This window comes from Halteromyces radiatus (assembly GCF_025201355.1).
Source record: "Halteromyces radiatus strain CBS 162.75 chromosome Unknown BX664scaffold_5, whole genome shotgun sequence".
Lineage (NCBI taxonomy): Eukaryota > Fungi > Mucoromycota > Mucoromycetes > Mucorales > Cunninghamellaceae > Halteromyces > Halteromyces radiatus.
This window is the reverse complement of record NW_026251691.1, coordinates 907,192-926,284: the sequence shown is the minus strand read 5'-3', so window position 1 is coordinate 926,284 and position 19,093 is coordinate 907,192. Positions and strand designations below refer to the sequence as shown.

The window sequence follows — 19,093 nt, the reverse complement described above, 5'->3', positions numbered from 1 at the left end:
AAGCAGCAGTAAGTTTAATATTCAAAGAAATAAATATGGATGACAAACAATTGATCGTACATTATGGATTGTTTTTTTGTTTTAGGTAAAGGCTCAAAGTGAACAGCCTCATCCACCCGAAAATACTGAAAAATTGAAGGAACTTGAGGATGCATTGAAAAAACAAAAGGATGAACATACTGCTCTCTCGGTAAGCATATATTTATATTATGAATAACAAAAAAAAATATGTACTAATTTTTACTTGTAGACCAAATATAGTAATTTACTCAACAAGGCCAGGCAGTTGAATCAAGAAAAGGTAATCATCATAGAATACAGATGGGGTATGATACAGTACAATTTTTAATTATTATTTTTTTTTTAAAAAAAAAAAAAATAGAAAACACTCACAGCAAGTTTGGAACCATTGAAGCAAGAAAAGGCAGAAATGACAACACAAATGGAATCCATTAAAACGGAAATAGATCAAATGAAACAACAATTGACCACTAAATCGGAAGAAGCATCATCTCTACAAGTTGAAATTGGAAGGATGAAGGCAATGCAATCCATGACAACCAATAAGAATGAAAAATTGAAAAAGGAAGTGGCAGCTTTACAACAAAAATTACAAACAGCTGTACCAGGATCACAAGGGCAGAATGATAAAGCATCGACGTCAACGCCAGTATCATCAACAACAGTAGCTAATCCTGTTGTACCTTCAACACCCACGCAATCAACACCATCTCAAGTTACCATACAATCACCCACTACACCATCTACGTCAACTCCACCATCCCAACCTTCTCAAGTATCTCCTGTTCAATCCACTGAAACTCCTGTAACGACATCAAGTACTACAACAGAAAATGATGCATCCATTCCTATGAAACGTTCCTCTGAAGATGAAGCAAATGGGCAATCACCGGCTAAAAAATAGTTTAGTTTCCCATCTTTAGTATAGTTTTTCCTTTGTCGATTTTTCAGTTTATTTTTTTTTCTTTTTTACCAATTTTACAAATACATACACCTATATATCTATATGAATAAATGTCAATTTTTTTTTTCAAAGACAATCTTCCTACATGTGTTTCCAAAAGAAAGTTTAAGAGTATTTCCTGTAGCCTTATTTGTATGTGTTATCTAACTAACCCCTTCATGTTACTCTAATTCCTATGATATGGCAACATATAAAATCATCACTTATGATTGATGGATGATAATTATGCCGGTGACAGAATTGGAAGGGGGAATGAAGGAAAAAAAAAAAAAAAAAAGGGAGAGGGGAATAATCAACTGTTGAATAAAGTGTAGACATTTTTCTTTTTTTTTTTTTTTTTGTAATTAAACTGTATTGACCCATATCAAAATATATAAAATCAATATTACTACACTAAAAAAAAAAAAAAATTCACTCCTTAATTTTTATTTCGGTAATTTCAATGATTTCTTAAGCCTGGTTTTTTCTGTTCTTTTCTCTTCTTCCTTCCCCCCTTTTTTTTTTTATCAATTTTTCTCGTTCTTTTTTTTTTTCTCTTTAATATAATGCTTGAAGACTCACGACTTCCAAGTCTTGATTCAACTTGTTCAAGTCATGAAGGACTAGATCACCTTGTACTCCCTCAAACGTCTGATATGCTTCTACCAAATACGACTGCCATATTACAAACTCAAGATGACATCTCTAGTGATAGTGAATGTAGTAGTACTGATGGTCATGATCAAGCTTTATATGACCTTCCGCTTGTCATTCGAGCCTTGAAAACTACATTAAAGCACCAAGAAGAACAACAAGAACAACAACAACGGCAGGACGAAGGACATAGTAGTGAAGATGGACAATCGTGTTTGGATACACCACCTGCCTCTTTAGAAGACGACGATGATTTGGATGAACGACAAATACATACACCAACTACAAGTACTTGTTCTACTTCTTCTGATTTGAAACCTATAGACACGACCATTCATTCTGATCCTTCATCCAATCCTACCAAACTGGCCAATGGAATTCAGTTACCGACTGTTGATCCTAAATCTATTTCACCCAATTTAATGAATGCTATTGAACAAGAAAAACAAGGTGATATTCCAAAAAAGAAAAAAAAATGAAATCATGATCAATAACTTATATTCATATTTATATTTTTTTTATTTTTATTAAATAGATGAAACGGCGAATATGGCAATGCATTATTTCTTTCAAAATCAATTCATGAAAGCAAAACAATTATTAGAACAACATGCTGCAAGGTACTGCAGAAAACATCTATACACGTTCTTACTCCTTTCTTCCAAATATATGCGCAGTAAATGGATGATACTAACAATATATATATATATATATTTTTGAAATAGCAATCCTTTACATTCTCTTTGTCTAAGTTCCATGTTATTTTTGAAAGGTAACCCTTTTTTTTTGAAAATTGATTTTTTTATTTTACTTCATTATTGACTATTGAAACTTACCTTTTTTCTTTTTCTTCTTTTTCTCATCATCCCCTCACTCCTTGTCTGAACTCTATTTTTAGCTGTGATGGTATAGAATTCTGAAATTATTACTTGATCCAAAATGAATCATGCATTGATAACTAACTTGTAATTATTATTATTATTATTTGCACGTGCATGATAATGATCATAGACAAACGATGAAAGGACACGAAAAGAAAGTTTGGATGCTTTATTACGGACATATCATTTGACAACAACTGAATTGGAAATGACAGTGAAGCAACAAAGTGCATTTTTTGGACATCCTGTTTTACAATATGCACAACACTGTTATTATTATTTGACATGCGGCAATCATCATTTAGCATCACATCCAACACCACGACGACATAGACAACTAAATCCATTTTCTTCTCAACAACAAAAAGGTGAACAATTTGTATCCAATGGTATTCTGCGTGCACATATCATCAAGGCTGAAAGTTGTTTGCAAATGGCTATTCTTTACCTATTACAAGGATCTTATTCTTCTTATATTAAATGTGGAATCAATATTCGAAGAGGTAAATATAATATTATTATAATAGTCATTGTTTCTTTAGACTGATCTTTTTTTATTATTATTATTATTATTATTATTATTAATCCAGCTTATGCTAGCTACTATTTTGTATGGCAAGAACAACAACGAATGGGACAATTCCATGCAAATCATATTGACAAAAATACACTTTGTGGTCTTCAATTTGGGTAAAGGTGAAAAAAAAAAAATAGAAAAGGAAGGAATAAGTAGATATTTAATTATTGTCTATAATTTTTTGTTACTTAAGGATCGGTGCTGTACACTTGATACTAGATTCACTACCATTGAATATTAGACGTATTGTATCTTCATTCACATGGCAACCTGAAAAACAATTAGGACTGGCTTTATTAAGACTTAGCAAGGAAAGCGATGGAATACGATCCCCCTGGTCCTCATTATTGTAAAATAATAAAAAAAGAAGAAGAAGAAATTATTATATATCTTGGATTCATAACCTTTTATTTTTCTTATATAGATTACTAGCTTATTATACCATTTTAACTTCAAGTTGTCCTCAAATTTTAATGGTCGAATATTCACAACCAGCCATTGAAGTAAGCCATCATAATCATATATTGTGGACAACAAAATGATGATGAGCTGATAATGTCATTTTTTTTTTTTGTTTCTTTGTGCAAAAGGTGTTACTAGAAGCTCAACAAGCGTATCCACATTCAGCCTTTTTTCTTCATTTCGCAGGTCGAACATCAAGAATTGGTTGCAACATCCCACTCTCAACACAATCATTCCTTTACGCCATAGAAATCAGCAAAAGCGACTGGGCAGAATTGGACATTTTCCATGTATGTAGTAACGAAATTGGGTTTAATTCTATGATGCAAATGGATTGGGAAGAAGCTATCAAGGTATTTGAACTTCTATATGAGCATGATTATTGGTCTAATGGTGTCTTTCGCTATTTACATGGAACGTGTCTTGCTATGCTTGGTTTAGATACTGAAGCTATTCTACTCTTTGCTCAAGTTCCCGAACTTATTCTTCATGGTGATACAGCGAGCAACAACCTACAAGATCTAGAAAAGTACATTTTACAAAAAGTACGATTTTTTGAAAGTACTGGATATCAAGATTGTAGATTATCATTATGTGCCCTAGAATATGTGTGTCTGATGAATGGTATATGTTTTTTGGATTCAACTACTTTGGAACATTATCTTGTATTGATTGATGACACTTTACAACATATCGTGGAAATGGAACAACTCGAATTTGCTATTCGTGAAAGGGAAATGGATCCTGACACACCTTTGCCTTGTTATGTAAATCAACGCGCTGTATTACTTTGGATGAAAGCGTGTATTTATAACAAAGAGGAACGATATGATGATGCTATCCCTCATCTCAACTGGATTGTTGATCATAAGGATGATATCGATATGGATCAATGGGTGATTCCTTTTACATTTTGGTAATAAGATTATATATATATATATATATAAATTGTATTTATTTATTTTATATATATATATATGTGATGATTGGTATTAGGGAAGCGGGGATCACAGCTTGGAATATGGACAATCGTACACGTGGAAGAGAACTATGGGAAAAGGCTGCTACATACAAAAATTATGCTTTTGAAAATCGAATGGCTTTGGTAAGAAAATAAAAAATATAGTTTCGATTGGTTAACTAATTTTTTTTTTTTATTAGAAAATACATCTCACCTTATCAAAAGCGGATGCTGATGGTGTACCTAGTTCTCAAAAAATCAATAATTATCAAGGTCGTTCTCGATTCAAATCTATCATCTTATCTAGTTAGGTGATTACAACATACGTTATACCTTATTGTTTATATCTATATACTTTAGAATTTACTCGTTGTATCATAGTTATCAATTTATAAATTATTTATAAATTCAATGCCTTTGCTTTTTTTTTTTTTTTTTTGACATATTCAGGCATAAATTGATTCTACATCATGTGGTCATATATATTCATACCCAGCAAATCACGCCTAAAAAGAAGCTTTCGTGTACCAAAAATTTCTATATCTTTATTTTCTCTTTCCTTTTTTTTTTTTTTTTTTTTTTTTTTGAATCAATGCTTGTGACGCCTTTGAAGGTGTTTGCAAATGTTCATACACCTATTAATAAACCACAGGAAAATACAAAACGCTTAATTGTAGTTCAAAAAACATCCTCAAAACCTTACCTTATTGTAACAAATGCTGAAGGTAAAACAAAAAAAAAAAAAAACATTACGGAAAAAAGGAACCCAGTTTTTTTAAAATATGCATTTTTCTCTTCACCTTTTATTAGACAAAGATATAAACAAAAACGATACAAAGTATGAAAATGAGTTGTTTTTTTTTTTTGTGCAAAGAGTGCCCATTACTAAGTGCCTTCTTTTTTTATTTCTTTTTAGTCACACTCGTTTCGATTACACCGATTGCCGTTATTCTATACCCGATCAACACAATTATGTAGATCAACTTGAAAAATTGATACGAAGCTCAATGATAGGTACTATGCAATTAGTCTAAAGAAAAAACAGCATTACTCATATTTTCTTTTATATCTATTATATAGGTTACAACAGTGCGGGCGTATTTATCAATACAGGGTAAGGAAATGAACTGACGTGGTTATTGATGAAGAAACTGATCGCTTATAAATATCTTTTTAGGGATGCACCATTTAACGAAGAAAGGTTAGAACTGACAAAGTTAGCGTTAAAACACCTAAATTTACAACTATCACTGGAAAACGATCGACGCAAGAATGAATTATTACCAGAAATCAGAGTGGAATATGGGTAAATCAAAAAAGAAACGAAAAAGTTGAAACCAGTTACTGATTCTTTATTCTTTTTGATATATATATTCAGTTATGTTGGATTCTCAGATGAATATTGTTACAACTATCAAAAGAATCAACGAATTGAAAGTAAGTTCTTCAAGCGAAAATATGAACAACGGTTTCCCCTTTTCAAAACTCAGGTATTCACTGTAACTTTTTATTAGATATTAAAGCACTTGAACTCCCATTGACTTCCTACCTCAAACCTATCAAAAACATGGACGAAATTTACGATGAACTGATCTCTATTCCTCGAAAATACCCAAGCATTCTTACATTCTATTTCACTGATGATCGACAGTTCCATTCTCAGTTTGCCTTGATTGATCTTCTTCCTCCTTCCATTGGGTCTGATTCAATAGCTTATCGCAAGTCTTACCGTCAATTTGGTATGTATTTTTTTATATTCAATCCCAAGATTCAATCTATATTTCTTACTTTTACTTTTAATAAATAGAAACAATGACAAACTTATATTCTGATCCACAATTCTTTGGAGTTTTGGATGTTGAACGTTATTCCATGTCACATTTACTGCTCGATTACTTTTCTGGATCTCATCAAATTATGGTCTTTGCTCATTTCACTGTAAGTTGAAGGATAAAAAAAAAAAGAAAAAAATTATTCTTTATTGTTCTCATGCGATGTATTATCTCGTATCTTTAGGAATATGGATCACATACAACAGGACGAAATTTGGATATACTGCATTTTACATCGAAATTACAAAATATTCGCTGTGTGGTGAACCGTGAACAATCAATTTGCCAGACTAAAGAAGTACAAGTGGAAAGGGTAGGTTGAAACTATATATATATATATATATATATATATGTGACCGATACATGCTTTATGGATTCTAATTTTTTTTTTTGTAATATACTTTATAGAATCGAGTCAAGGAATTGAATGATGAAGTTGGAAAACGGGATGTACTACTGGAAAACTACCGGGCAAAGAATCTTCAACTCCAATTAGAAATGCTACCTTTGAAAAATAAGATTGACTTATCAGATTGCCATCATCGAAACGTAAGTATATTCTTTCTCTCTCTCTCTTTTTTTTTTCCTTTATTTTTGATTTCTGACTAGATGGGATCTGGTGACTGATGATATTTTTTTTTTCTTTCCTTCTTCGTTAGTTATTACGCTCAAGAGATGTTGTTCAAGCAGCCATGAAACGTGCGATTGCAACTCACAAATTAGAGATGGCCGATATGGAACATGAAATGAATCTACTCAAGATATCTTTAGGTAATAAATATATATATATATATATATATAAAGCTATCATATCATCTAAAGTAAAACAACATATGAAAACAATATTAACATGGATTTTTTTTTGTTCATCTATTTCAGTTGAGGCATCAGTATCTGCAAATTCCTTCCGATTTACAAATGATGATTTGGAATATCACCTTGCAGAGGCGCATGTAAGAAGAATATTAAACATATACGTATCAAATATTCCAATGACTAAATTTGGATTTTATTTTTATATTATTAGCGGGTTAATCAGCAACTTTTGGAGGCTCATAAAGATTATGAAAATGAAATAGAATATTTGAAGGAACAGGTCGACGAGTTGACAGCATTTCAAAGGGACGCTGAAAAAGAAGATCTCAAGAGCAACCTCCTCTTGGAAAAACAACACGCAAAGTGGGTAGCTGCCGAAACCGAATATGTGAATCAACTTGAAATTCTAGAAGTTAAATTGGAAGAAATGAATGGTGAATTCAATGAATTGCTCTTGGAACGTAAACAATGGGCAAAGAAGAACGAATCCTTACAATTGGAAATGGACAGTAAGATCGCTAGAATGGAACGATTACATGATATTGAAGTTCAAGGATTACGACAACAAATCGAACAAATCGAAGCGGAAAAGGAAACAGCATTAGCAGCACAGGAAGAAGAATTATTCCACCTTCGCAGTACTTTAAAATCATCAGTCTGGAGTAAACCGACAGAAAGAAATAGTATACGAAATCGACAATATCTGGAGGAACATAATCAAGATCATAGCTCTTCAACTCGAGACATGGAGACTGATAAACACAACAGGCAACAGAAAGAAAATATTGAAAGGCCATCATCAACATACACAGATACTCTGAACAACAATGACTATATCAAAGAAAGCTGGACTAAGAAACCTTCGAAATGGACGCAACCTAAAGATGAGCACACAGATGCTGGGTATATTGTTCTGGACGATAATGATGATGATGATGCAATGGCTATACGATTTGATGATGATGACAATAATATTGATGATATTCGACAAATGGAAACGACAACATCACGACCTTTCGCACCAAATACGAGGGCAGCAACATCAACTGGAAAAACCTATGATAAAGATCTTGAAGATGTTAAAGATATACGACAACATGAAACTGAAATGGACAGCCTTGAAGAGGAAATGTACAATGCTGCAGAAGCAGATATAGCTGAAGACATGGATGAATACAGTACTGGTCTCCCGGATTTTACATTATCGAAAAGTACAATAAAACCAATCGATAAGAAGATTTCTTCCGTTAACCTGGATAACGATGATGCAAGTCAAAAAAAAAAAAAAAAAAAAAGTGGTTAGGTCAATATGGGATATAATTAACTTACTTTTTATGCCTTCTTATTAGGATGATTTTGTTGCACCTCCCAGAGACAAAGCACGACCGTTACCTAAACAAGTGGAACCAGTATCACAAGGTACAAAACAACGACAAACGAAAAAGATACCAGAAGAAGGTTCAACACCAGATTCAGCGATCTCGAAAAGGAAAGCAAGAAAATCACAAAAAACTTCTGACATTCAACAAGTTAATACAGTAGCGACCTCTTCCCATCCACGATCACCAACATCTCATATAGAAATGCCATCAGAGGCAGGGATGGCACCACCGGATTCGACCATATCTAAAGAAAATGGACAAATGAAAGAAAGTTTGGAACAAGACGATACAGCAACAACAACTTCTTTGTTATCAAAAAATCACCTTTCACAACCATCATCATCGAAATCCTCTGAAAAAACCCAAAATGCACCACCAAAAAAACGAGGAAAAACAGCAAAAAGTTCCATATCAACAATGATTGATTTTTCATTACCGGAATCTGAATCAACTTCACAGCAACCTGTAGTTACCAAGAAACGACGAAAAATGCGACCCAACAAAGCAAAAAGGAATGAATCTGAAATGAGTCCTGTTATTAATGGTTATGATGTTAAACATTTTGAAATTGATTTAGATAATTAAATTTTATTTAGAATAATCTTGTATTTTGGGAACAAAATATTAATAAAAGAAAATTTGATGATCAAATCATGCAGCTGCATCTTTTGTTTGTGTTGTTCAGTTGAATACAGTTTATTGATTGCTTGGTATTCAGTCCCCGCTTTTATTTTTTTCTATTGATAATTGTCTCCCTTTTTCACTGAACTCTTTTGTACTCCACTTGTTTTTTTTTTTTTTCTTCTTAACCCCTTTCCTTTTTACTTTCTTTCTTTTTTTTTTTTTGCCCTCTCATTGTCTTACTCTTTGTTCATACTCCACCTCCTTTGTCACTTCTTTATTGGTTATTGACATGACTTTTTCTCGTATGGAGGCCGCCATGGAAGATGCTTTTGTAGAATGGGTAAATTTTTTTTCTCTATATCATTATCTTATAACTAAATAACTTTTTTTTTTCGTGTTATATAGTTCAATACATTCGAATGCAAATCTCATCCTATTGATACTGTAGTTGAACTGGCTGACGGAGTGGTATTATCGGATATTCTTACTGACGTGTAAAAGAAAAAAGGAAATACAGTATACTGAAGATATATTAATCATCTCTCGTCCCATATATTTTTTTTTATCTTTAGAGATGGCAAATGGTTCAAACAGATACCAAATCAAACGGATACACAATTGACCTGGGTACATCGTCTCAATAACCAAAAAATTGTTTATAAACTCATAACGCGATACTTTGAAGAAGTCTTGGGGCAGGACCCTGAACTACTTCCTCCTGTGGACTTGAATGCTATTGCCAAGGATGCTGATCTTCACCAACTCTTGCTCATGTGTCAAATGGTTATTGCTATTGCTGTTCAGTCTGATAACAACCATATGTATATCGAAATGATTCAAAGCTTATCCCAAAAAAGTCAACACGCTCTTATGGTGTCTATCGAAGAAGTAAATGAAAAAAAAGGCATGGATATAATTCTTTTTATATATACTGATCTATTACTATTTCTTATCTTCTATTTTTTTCTTTTTTTAAGATTATGAATCATTTCAATATTGATGATATCAATCCTCGATCTTCTCAACTCTCAGGAACATCTGGTACCACTACATCTAGAAGTTTTTATACAGATAGGTAAAAAAAAGAAGAAAAAAAGGGGGGAAGGATGTACATTTTATCTTCAAGGGATAGCTCAACTGATCATAATTTATCGTCACTTTAGCGATCTTCCCCTCAAAACTCAACTGGAACTGGATAAGCTTTTATTAGAAAGGAAACAATTTGAAGCTACACATACACAACTATTGAACGATTATGATGATTTACGTGAAAGATTTGTAAGTTTGATTAAAAAGAAAACAAAATTATTCTATACTAAGGCTTTATTATTATTATTATTATTATTATTATTATTATTATTATTATTATTATTATTATTATTATTATTATTATTATTATTATTATTATTATTATTATTATTATTATTATTATTATTATTATTATTATTATTATTATTATTATTATTATTATTATTATTATTATTATTATTATTATTATTATTATTATTATTATTATTATTATTATTATTATTATTATTATTATTATTATTATTATTAGGAAGATATATTGGATGAAAAAGAAGATCTCAAACATCGATTACGAGATATGGATGCTGCCATTGCACAAGCAAATGATACTGGTAAAGCAGACTTAGTGATGCTTGCTGAGTTGGATCATGTGAAACAAGACTTGGCCAAAAGTGAAGACAAACGACATGAAATGGAACAAATTTTGGAACAACATGTACAATCAATTCATGATTTGAAACGAAAGATTGAAGATTTATCAACCAAAGCGGAAGAAGCCAATCTTTTACGAGATCAACTGGAAGAATATCAACAAACCATGGAACGATTACAAAAAATGGAAACCGCTTTAGACAAATACAGACGAAAAGCTGAAGAAAGTGGTGATCTACGACGACATATTAAAGCTCTTGAAGAACAAAATACAAGTTTATTGGAACGCAGTCATCAAGTAGAGGACGAATATCGCAAAGTATTGGCTTTCAAAACATTGATGGATTCTTACAAGGAACAAGTACAACAATTGGAATCAAACAATTTAGAAATCTTGAAGGAAAAAAATAGATTGGATGCTCAAGTTGCCTCTCTTGCTGAACAGTGTACTTATTTGGAAAATGAACGAGATCGAAATGCTGAACAAGTACAAATGTTGGAGGATCATATCAAAGAATTGGAATTGGTTGGGACTGGAACAACTCTTGACAAGGTGGTTAGTCATCAAGGTAGTGTCGATATTGATGATGATGATGATCTTGGTCCTACTGGTGAACATCAAGGTGAATCTATGGATCTAGATCAACGAAATAATATGGAAGAAAATATGAAGAAGACCAATGTGACTGAATTGTAAGTTTTTTTTTAAAAAAAAAATGAATAGATTCAATTTTAATTGTATTTTTTTTTCTAATTCTTACAAAGACGATTAACCATTGGACGATTAAAGCGACAAATCAAGGAAATGGAGGATACTAAACCTTCTGATCTGAATGGTGAAATGAACTCTTCTTTGATGCAAGAATTACAAAACTCAAAAACATCATTGGAAAAGGTAATAAAAAACACTATTTACAAGACAAATCATGTTAACCGCTAATTCTTTATTATTATTATTATTATTATATATGGAATGATTAGGAACATGAAGTTATTGTAGCTGAACGAGATCAACTTCGTCAAGAACTAGCAAAAATTCGCAATGGTATTCCTGATTCACTATTGAACCAAACACAAACAATTATGGCATTTAGATCACGTATTCTTGACTTGGAAAAAGAATCTGCTTATCTCAAAACGCAATCAATACAATTAGAAGCAACTGTAACACAAGGTACCAGTTCCGTCGCTAAGGATCCCATCACCTTTCAACAATATGAAAAAGAACATGGTCGAGTACAAGAACGTCTCAATAGATTGGAAGATATTACCAAAATGCAACTCCATGATATCAATAGGATGCTTGTAGAAGCCAATTATCTCAATGGTATTAACAATCAACCATCTAACGACGAAGATCAACCTGGCATGTCTGAGTAAATAATTATATATATATGATCAATTTCATTTTTTTTAAACCTCCGTTCTAATGCATGATTCTTTTTTTTATATAGTGCTGATTTGGAAGTGATCAAGGAACAAAATGCAAGTCTTCAAATTCATGTACTTCATCTTCATGAAGAAATCAATGAAACACAAGGAAAAATACGAAAAGTTCGAGATGTAAGTTTTTTTTTTAAAAAAAAAGAGAAACAAATTATATATTAACTATATCTTTTTTTTTATTGGATGTAAGATGATCAAATTATATGGACAATTATTACAAGAAATGGCAGCTCGATTTACAATGGGTAGACAATCAGAAGAACCATCTACATTATTATTATCAAGAACACCACGTACAAAAGAAGAAGAACAAGATTTGTTAAAGGTAAATAATAAATGAAACCTTTGGGAATAGTGAATTAACTTGATTTTATATATATATATATAGAAGCAAATTCATGATGTACGACTTCAATCACGGAAGGAACAACAACTTATTATATCAGCATGGTATGATCTGGCTCGTAGAAGTCATCGAGATATGTCCAATTTATCCATTAGATCTACTCCTTCTTCGTGGCTTGGTAGACAAAGGAAAATCTTAGATAGTCATTTACGTCAAAAATTATGTTGATCGAAATAAAGTTTTGTTTTTTTTTTTTTTTCTTGTACGTGTTGTGTTCCCATCCTCTTTTGAGATTCCGCCTTCTTGTTTTAGATTTTTTTTTTTCTCTTCTCTTTTTTTTTTTCTTTTTCCTTTCCTTTAACTTTTTCTTTTACCTTTTTCAGTACATTCTCCTTGTCCAATGAAGTTTGGTCAAACATTGAAAACATCATTGAATCCTGAATGGACTTTTCATTATGTTGGTAATTTTATATTATATATCAAAAAAAAAAAAAAAGAAAAAAGAGAAAACTATTTTCATACAGTTTATTAATGTTTCATGATTACTCTTTTTTTTTTTTCTGTAGCATATGACGATTTGAAGGCAATATTAAAGAATGGTCTTCCTTGGAATGAAGTATCAGAATCAAGATTTATCGAACGGTTAGAACAAGAATTAGACAAGGTATATAGTTTCCAACGTGTCAAACTCGGTGAAATCCAACGTCGTATTGAAGCTGAAACTCAAGAAGTAGATATTCTTTGCAAAAAAGTTAATCCTGATGATGATGAATTTACTGCTTCAGAAATTGAATTGGGACATATTATTGCTGATGTTCATGATTTGGCCAAGTTTACTCGTTTGAATTATACTGGATTTATGAAAATTATCAAGAAGCACGATGTAAGTACAAAAAAAAAAAAAAAAAAAAAAAAAACACCGACTAACCAATGACATATCGCACGTGTTTACTCTTAGAAAATGACGGGTTGGTCACTCAAACCAATGTTTGGTGTTCGTTTAAATGCTAAACCATTTTACAAGGAAAATCATGATCATTTGATTGTACGTATTTCGGGATTATATGATCGAATTCGAACAAGAGGAAAAGAACGTGGTGGTGATTCTGGTGCTGGTGGAAAACAAGCTGCTTTTGTTCGAAACACTACGAAATATTGGTAAATATATATAATACTTGATAATAATAATAATATTAACTATTATTTTTTTCTCTATTAGGGTTCATCCTGACAATATTACAGAACTGAAATTAATTATTCTTAAACATCTACCCGTCTTGGTATTCAATCCCAACAAGGAATTCCAACAAGAAGATTCAGCTATTACTAGTGTATATTATGATAATGATGATTTTGATTTATATATGGGACGATTGGAGAAAACTGAAGGTGCTGAAGCTATTCGAATGCGATGGTATGGTGGTATGGATTCTAATACTATCTTTGTGGAACGCAAAACTCACCGTGAAGATTGGACTGGCGAAAAATCGGTCAAAGCTCGTTTCCCTATCAAAGAAAAATATCTCAATGCGTTTTTACAAGGTCAATATACCGTAGATGAACTCTTTGCCAAAACAAGGGAACAAGGACGTAAATCTGAAAAGGAAATTCAAGAATTGGAACAATTGGCACAAGAAGTACAATACCGTGTGTTAACCAAACGATTACATCCAATGATGCGTACTTTCTATAATCGAACAGCTTTTCAATTACCTGGGGATGCTCGTGTACGTATTAGTTTAGATACAGAACTCTCTTTGATTCGTGAAGATAGAACCAAGTCAAACTGGAGACGGATGGATATTGGTGTGGACTATCCTTTCAAGCAACTTCCTGAATCTGATATCTGCCGATTCCCTTATGCTGTATTGGAAGTCAAATTACAAACTCATGTCGGTCAAGAACCTCCTCAATGGATCATGGATCTTGTCAACTCTCATCTTGTGGAATCTGTACCCAAATTCTCTAAATTCATTCATGGATGTGCTTCATTATTAGAAGATCGAATTAATGTCTTACCATTCTGGTTACCTCAAATGGATGTGGATATTCGCAAACCTCCCTCTCGATCATTTTTATCTCGACCTGCAGATGGTACCTTGACACCTTCCTCAACACATACCAGCGATGAATCTGCTCCTGCTACTAGATCTACTTCTCATATGGAAATCAACGTACATCCAGATGTTCTTCGCTCAAACAACAATAACAATGATACCATCAATGAAAATACACCTTTACTTGTTCATCATCCATCTCATGAAAAGTCAAAAGATGGCTTACTGAAACAACTTTCACCTCCTGGACTTCGAAATTTGATCAGCAAGACTAAAAATTCCTTTTTACGTCAACGAGAGAACAATATCAACAATAACAACAATAACAAATCATCTCCTCCTGCAAATTCAACTCGTGCACGACCTATTCAAAAAGCACCTCCTGTCAAAACTTACTTTGCTAATGAACGCACTTTTTTACAGTGGCTCAAATTCACTCTCTTACTCGGTGCTTTGGCTATTGGATTACTCAATTTTTCTGATCATATTGGTAGAATATCGGCTGCTGTATTTACCGTATTGTCCATGACTATTATGTTGTACGCTTTATACAATTATCATGATCGTGCGGATCGTGTGGCTCGAAGTGATACTGGTGAATATTCTGATATTTATGGTCCTGCCGTGATGACATTCTTTTTGGTGATTGCTGTTTCTGTGAACTTTTATCGTAAGTCGAAGAGGGATGATCCTTTAGGAATGAAATCAATTTTACTCAATTTTTTTTTTTTTTACATTATATTATATATAGTTCGTCTGACTGCTGATGAAGGTATCTGGAATTAGAATCTCTTCATCTCTCTCTCTCTCTTTCTCTCTCTCTGTTTCTCTTTTATTAGTCATCATTATGCCTTTACTCTTCTTTTTGTTTTTACCTTACCATATTTTCTAGTCCTAGCATTTTTTTTTTTTTTTTTTTTACCATTTTGACTATTTTAGTACTTTACTTCTTTGACAGATATCTACATTGGAAAAAAGAATAAATTTGGAATAAAAAGAATTCAAATTGCATAGAAGTCTTGTTTGGATGGGTAAAAGAGTAAACAGTTTTTTCAGATTTCGATATTATTTCAAGACAAATGCTATTTTGATTTTTTTTTTTATTGAATGATGATCGTTATTGGATGAGACATTTCGATATTGACATTCCATTTTTAATTTACTCTATAAATCGAGAGAGAATATATATATATTGATATTAAGTTAAGTGAAAGAGTATGATTTCATGATATCCAAGCTTAGTGCAATGATGATGATTTTTGAAGGAATGACAAAAGTATAAAAAGGTACATACATATCTGCTGCATGAGATGCTGCAGTGTAACGGGAACGAATGATTCGAATTTTTGAGGAAAAGTCAAAAGAGAAACTGAAAAAAAAGGCAGTGACTAGATGTACTAATTAAAGAGGGATAGATATGACTTTGGGAACCTTGATGTGTAGTTATCATGGACACAGGTTTTTCTGCGGTGTTCCAATTTAAGTTTCTTTTTCTCTATTCCAAGGTTTTTTTTTTTTTTTTTGCGTCTCTCTTTTATTTAAAAAAAAAAAATCAACTTGCTCTTTTACAAATAAGAAAGTTTTAGATAATGGCAGACGAAGGGTAAGAACTGAATTTATTCACTCAAAAAAATGACTATCATTGTTTACTAACCTTTTTTTTTTTTTTTTTTACACACCAGTCTAAGTCAAGAAGACTTTAGAAAACTCTTACAAACACCACGTCCAGGAAGTGAAACATCTTCAACGTATAAATTCAAAGCACCACCACCGAAGGCACAGTATGTTAGAAACGAATTAAGAAAAAAACAGAAAGTCTACAATATTCTTTTTTTTTTTTTTTTTTTTTTTTTTTTTTTTTTACTTGACTCATATATTTTGTTTTCTCTCTTTTTAATGTAATAATAGACGAAATGAAGGATCAGCTGTTTTTGCCAAACCAACATCTTTAAAGAACAAAAAGTAAGATATTATTATCTAATATATTCTTATAGAATCCTTACAAATTCTTTTTTTTTTTTTTATCAAGGAAACGTCATGCAAATGATGATGAGAAAAAGTCAACTACACAACGAAACTACCGTGATCGAGCAGCAGAGCGACGAGTGGGAGAACAACAACAAGAACCATCAGAAGATCAACAAACGACTGAAGATTTGCTAAGACCCATGGAACAGAACGAAGCTTTGGATGCACAACAAGTCTATGAACAATCTAAATATTTGGGTGGGGATATTCAACATACACATCTTGTCAAGGGATTGGATTTCACATTACTGAACAAGGTGCGACAACAGATTCGAGAACGTGAAGAAAAGAACGCTATGGCTACCTCACCTACGGATGATATGGATGGTAATCAATCGGCAACAACAGAAACAGCAACAACAACAGTGACAGAAGAACAAGCTGAAGATGTATTAGACAATGTTTTGGATCGTTTGGATCGTGGTGAAAATATGATGACAGAAAACATAAACGATGCTCTTTCTATGCAAGACAAGAATCGATTATCAGCAACAGCAAAGTCACTCCAGGCTCTTTTTGCACCATCCATGACTACAAAACCTATACATGAACTTTTTCGCCCAGGTCGGATGGCATTTTTGTTTCCTATGAATACTTCTGATCCTTTTGCGATGCCAACAGCAGTCATACGAAGCAAAGCTGATCTTCAACAACGCAAAACTTCCTCACAACTTTCCGGCTGGTCCGATGATGCTCTTGAAGAATCAGAACTGGTCCTTTCCAAGGTGGCACAGGTCATGGTACGAAATAGATTAGAACAACAACAAGAACAGGAACGCATGAAGCAGCTTCAGCAACAACAGGAAGCAGCTTTGACAAAAAAATCCATAGCAGCATCTTCAACTACTCTTGGAAACAATATGATGGATGATGATGATGACGATGATAACCTTATTTTCAGTGATGTAGAAGGAGATTACAGTTTGGATGAAGCGATGATTGAACAACGCAAACAACAACAACAAAAAGAAGAAGAAAAAGTTAAGGAGGAAAAGTCAACAACAATGCAACGTACCAACTATTTCATGGACAATGACGATACAAGAATGGAAGATACTGTGACAGTAGAAACTGGAACATCATCAATCAGTGGTATGGACAACGTTTTAGGCGCGAAACGGAAATATCAAGCTGGACCTGAAGATATATTGGATGCAGATAGTCAGGATATAGATATGTTTGGACTCAGTACAACAGCACTACCAACTTCATTTACTGATCGTCAACGAATGGTGTTAGATGAAGAAGAAGTAGAAGAAGAGGATGATGATAAGAAGAAACAGCAAGCAACATTATTGATTGATCAAGGAACACACAAGAACAAAAAGGCACAATTGTCAAGGTGGGACTTTGATGATGAAGAACAATGGCAACAGTACAAAGCAACAGTAGAAATTCAACCAAAGAGTGCAGCTCAATTCGGGGTCAAGATGAGTGATGGACGAAAACGCAACAAGGAACGACGAGTCATGACTGAAAAACAAAAATTGAATAGGGAATACCAGCAAGTCAAAGGCATCATGGAAAAGAAATATGGTAAAGGATGATTAGTTTTTTAGTTTTTTGAAACAATAAAAAAAAAAGGAATATTTTTTTAGCGATACTTTTTATTTAATCGGATAATGTTTTAATCGAATGATTGGGGAGGAAAATTATATACTAAGCATTGGTCATGATTATTTCTCAATGATATGCGTGTGATCATAAAGATGAACCTTTTGGGGAGAGAAACAGATGATGACGATGAGACAAAAAAAAAAAAAAAGAAAGTGTTTTATTCTTTTATGGAACCAATCATAGAGATTGATCTCAAAGAAAATAAACTTTAAATCCTATTTTAAAATCTGGGGTAACCAATCTATTCCCACCTATACAAAAAAAGAAAAAGAAAAAGAGAAGGATTCTTTTTTCTTTAAAAAAAAAAAGTTGAACAAAGAAAGTATAAAGTTAACAGAAAAATGTCAAAAATGAACCCTTAAACATGAAAAATAAAACATGAATGACAATATAAAAAGGGTCCTTCTTCACTCAGGTATTCTCCCTCGGTTGACTTGCAGTTTATGGAATCTGTCTTGTGGTATTTAAGACTTTGTGTTTTGTACCTCCGCGTTGTGTACCTTGTGATCCTTGTTTTAATACACAACATGAAAAATATATGAAATGAGAATTTATTAAACATTAGATGGATAATCTCCACACACACGCTTTCTCTCTTTCTTTCGATTTTTTTTTCTATTATTTATTAATTATCTTCTTTGAATTGAAAAAGACAAAAGAAAAAGATAAAACATATAGGATATGTATGTATTTTGCTTTTTTTTTTTCTTTTTTGAACTACGATGTGTTCTATCTGATGGGTTCTTGCAAGCTTTTTTAGCATTGT

The 19,093-nt window shown here is 32.5% G+C and overlaps 6 protein-coding genes across 6 annotated transcripts; all 6 read left to right on the top strand.

Moving 5' to 3' along the window:
* The first annotated feature begins 1,490 nt into the window (after window positions 1-1,490).
* On the top strand, window positions 1,491-4,916 carry BX664DRAFT_282174 (uncharacterized protein). Its single transcript, XM_051541552.1, has 11 exons — window positions 1,491-2,068; window positions 2,154-2,238; window positions 2,344-2,390; window positions 2,517-2,524; window positions 2,630-3,002; window positions 3,090-3,189; window positions 3,270-3,425; window positions 3,501-3,579; window positions 3,667-4,454; window positions 4,535-4,643; window positions 4,700-4,916. The coding sequence occupies exons 1-11, from the start codon at window positions 1,531-1,533 to the stop codon at window positions 4,808-4,810; spliced, it is 2,394 nt and encodes a 797-aa protein (XP_051398998.1). The 5' UTR covers window positions 1,491-1,530; the 3' UTR covers window positions 4,811-4,916.
* A 169-nt stretch (window positions 4,917-5,085) lies between these two features.
* Window positions 5,086-9,180, top strand: BX664DRAFT_386758 (uncharacterized protein). Its single transcript, XM_051549344.1, has 14 exons — window positions 5,086-5,224; window positions 5,310-5,337; window positions 5,416-5,513; window positions 5,580-5,613; window positions 5,677-5,805; window positions 5,878-5,936; window positions 6,014-6,238; window positions 6,307-6,437; window positions 6,516-6,644; window positions 6,740-6,880; window positions 6,991-7,102; window positions 7,211-7,284; window positions 7,359-8,414; window positions 8,497-9,180. The coding sequence occupies exons 1-14, from the start codon at window positions 5,092-5,094 to the stop codon at window positions 9,112-9,114; spliced, it is 2,967 nt and encodes a 988-aa protein (XP_051398997.1). The 5' UTR covers window positions 5,086-5,091; the 3' UTR covers window positions 9,115-9,180.
* A 262-nt stretch (window positions 9,181-9,442) lies between these two features.
* On the top strand, window positions 9,443-10,728 carry BX664DRAFT_265636 (uncharacterized protein; the record flags this gene model as incomplete). Its single annotated transcript, XM_051540866.1, has 5 exons — window positions 9,443-9,493; window positions 9,559-9,647; window positions 9,726-10,041; window positions 10,131-10,228; window positions 10,317-10,728. 5 exons carry the CDS (start codon window positions 9,443-9,445, stop codon window positions 10,726-10,728), a joined length of 966 nt encoding a protein of 321 aa, XP_051398996.1.
* A 289-nt stretch (window positions 10,729-11,017) lies between these two features.
* Window positions 11,018-12,853, top strand: BX664DRAFT_264397 (uncharacterized protein; the record flags this gene model as incomplete). The annotated part of the gene is made up of 5 exons (XM_051540814.1): window positions 11,018-11,515; window positions 11,815-12,209; window positions 12,288-12,396; window positions 12,470-12,604; window positions 12,668-12,853. The coding sequence occupies 5 exons, from the start codon at window positions 11,018-11,020 to the stop codon at window positions 12,851-12,853; spliced, it is 1,323 nt and encodes a 440-aa protein (XP_051398995.1).
* Window positions 12,854-12,988: 135 nt separating this feature from the next.
* BX664DRAFT_298898 (vacuolar transporter chaperone complex subunit) lies at window positions 12,989-15,580 on the top strand. The gene is made up of 5 exons (XM_051542288.1): window positions 12,989-13,086; window positions 13,192-13,508; window positions 13,584-13,783; window positions 13,845-15,352; window positions 15,434-15,580. Exons 1-5 carry the CDS (start codon window positions 13,026-13,028, stop codon window positions 15,466-15,468), a joined length of 2,121 nt encoding a protein of 706 aa, XP_051398994.1. The 5' UTR covers window positions 12,989-13,025; the 3' UTR covers window positions 15,469-15,580.
* A 633-nt stretch (window positions 15,581-16,213) lies between these two features.
* BX664DRAFT_335543 (RED-like protein N-terminal region-domain-containing protein) lies at window positions 16,214-18,320 on the top strand. The gene is made up of 4 exons (XM_051545926.1): window positions 16,214-16,285; window positions 16,365-16,463; window positions 16,591-16,644; window positions 16,712-18,320. The coding sequence occupies exons 1-4, from the start codon at window positions 16,272-16,274 to the stop codon at window positions 18,255-18,257; spliced, it is 1,713 nt and encodes a 570-aa protein (XP_051398993.1). The 5' UTR covers window positions 16,214-16,271; the 3' UTR covers window positions 18,258-18,320.
* Window positions 18,321-19,093: the final 773 nt, after the last annotated feature.

Coding starts and splice junctions, on each gene's coding strand:
- BX664DRAFT_282174 (XM_051541552.1), top strand. CDS start 1,531: ATGCTTGAAGACTCACGACTTCCAAGTCTTGATTCAACTTGTTCAAGT. Junction 3,003..3,089: donor TGGAATCAATATTCGAAGAG/GTAAATATAATA, acceptor TTATTAATCCAG/CTTATGCTAGCTACTATTTT. Junction 4,644..4,699: donor TTGAAAATCGAATGGCTTTG/GTAAGAAAATAA, acceptor TTTTTTTATTAG/AAAATACATCTCACCTTATC.
- BX664DRAFT_386758 (XM_051549344.1), top strand. CDS start 5,092: ATGCTTGTGACGCCTTTGAAGGTGTTTGCAAATGTTCATACACCTATT. Junction 6,239..6,306: donor CAAGTCTTACCGTCAATTTG/GTATGTATTTTT, acceptor TTTAATAAATAG/AAACAATGACAAACTTATAT. Junction 7,285..7,358: donor ATCACCTTGCAGAGGCGCAT/GTAAGAAGAATA, acceptor TTATATTATTAG/CGGGTTAATCAGCAACTTTT.
- BX664DRAFT_298898 (XM_051542288.1), top strand. CDS start 13,026: ATGAAGTTTGGTCAAACATTGAAAACATCATTGAATCCTGAATGGACT. Junction 13,509..13,583: donor AAATTATCAAGAAGCACGAT/GTAAGTACAAAA, acceptor GTTTACTCTTAG/AAAATGACGGGTTGGTCACT. Junction 15,353..15,433: donor TGTTTCTGTGAACTTTTATC/GTAAGTCGAAGA, acceptor TATTATATATAG/TTCGTCTGACTGCTGATGAA.
- BX664DRAFT_335543 (XM_051545926.1), top strand. Junction 16,464..16,590: donor GCACCACCACCGAAGGCACA/GTATGTTAGAAA, acceptor ATGTAATAATAG/ACGAAATGAAGGATCAGCTG. Junction 16,645..16,711: donor ACATCTTTAAAGAACAAAAA/GTAAGATATTAT, acceptor TTTTTTATCAAG/GAAACGTCATGCAAATGATG.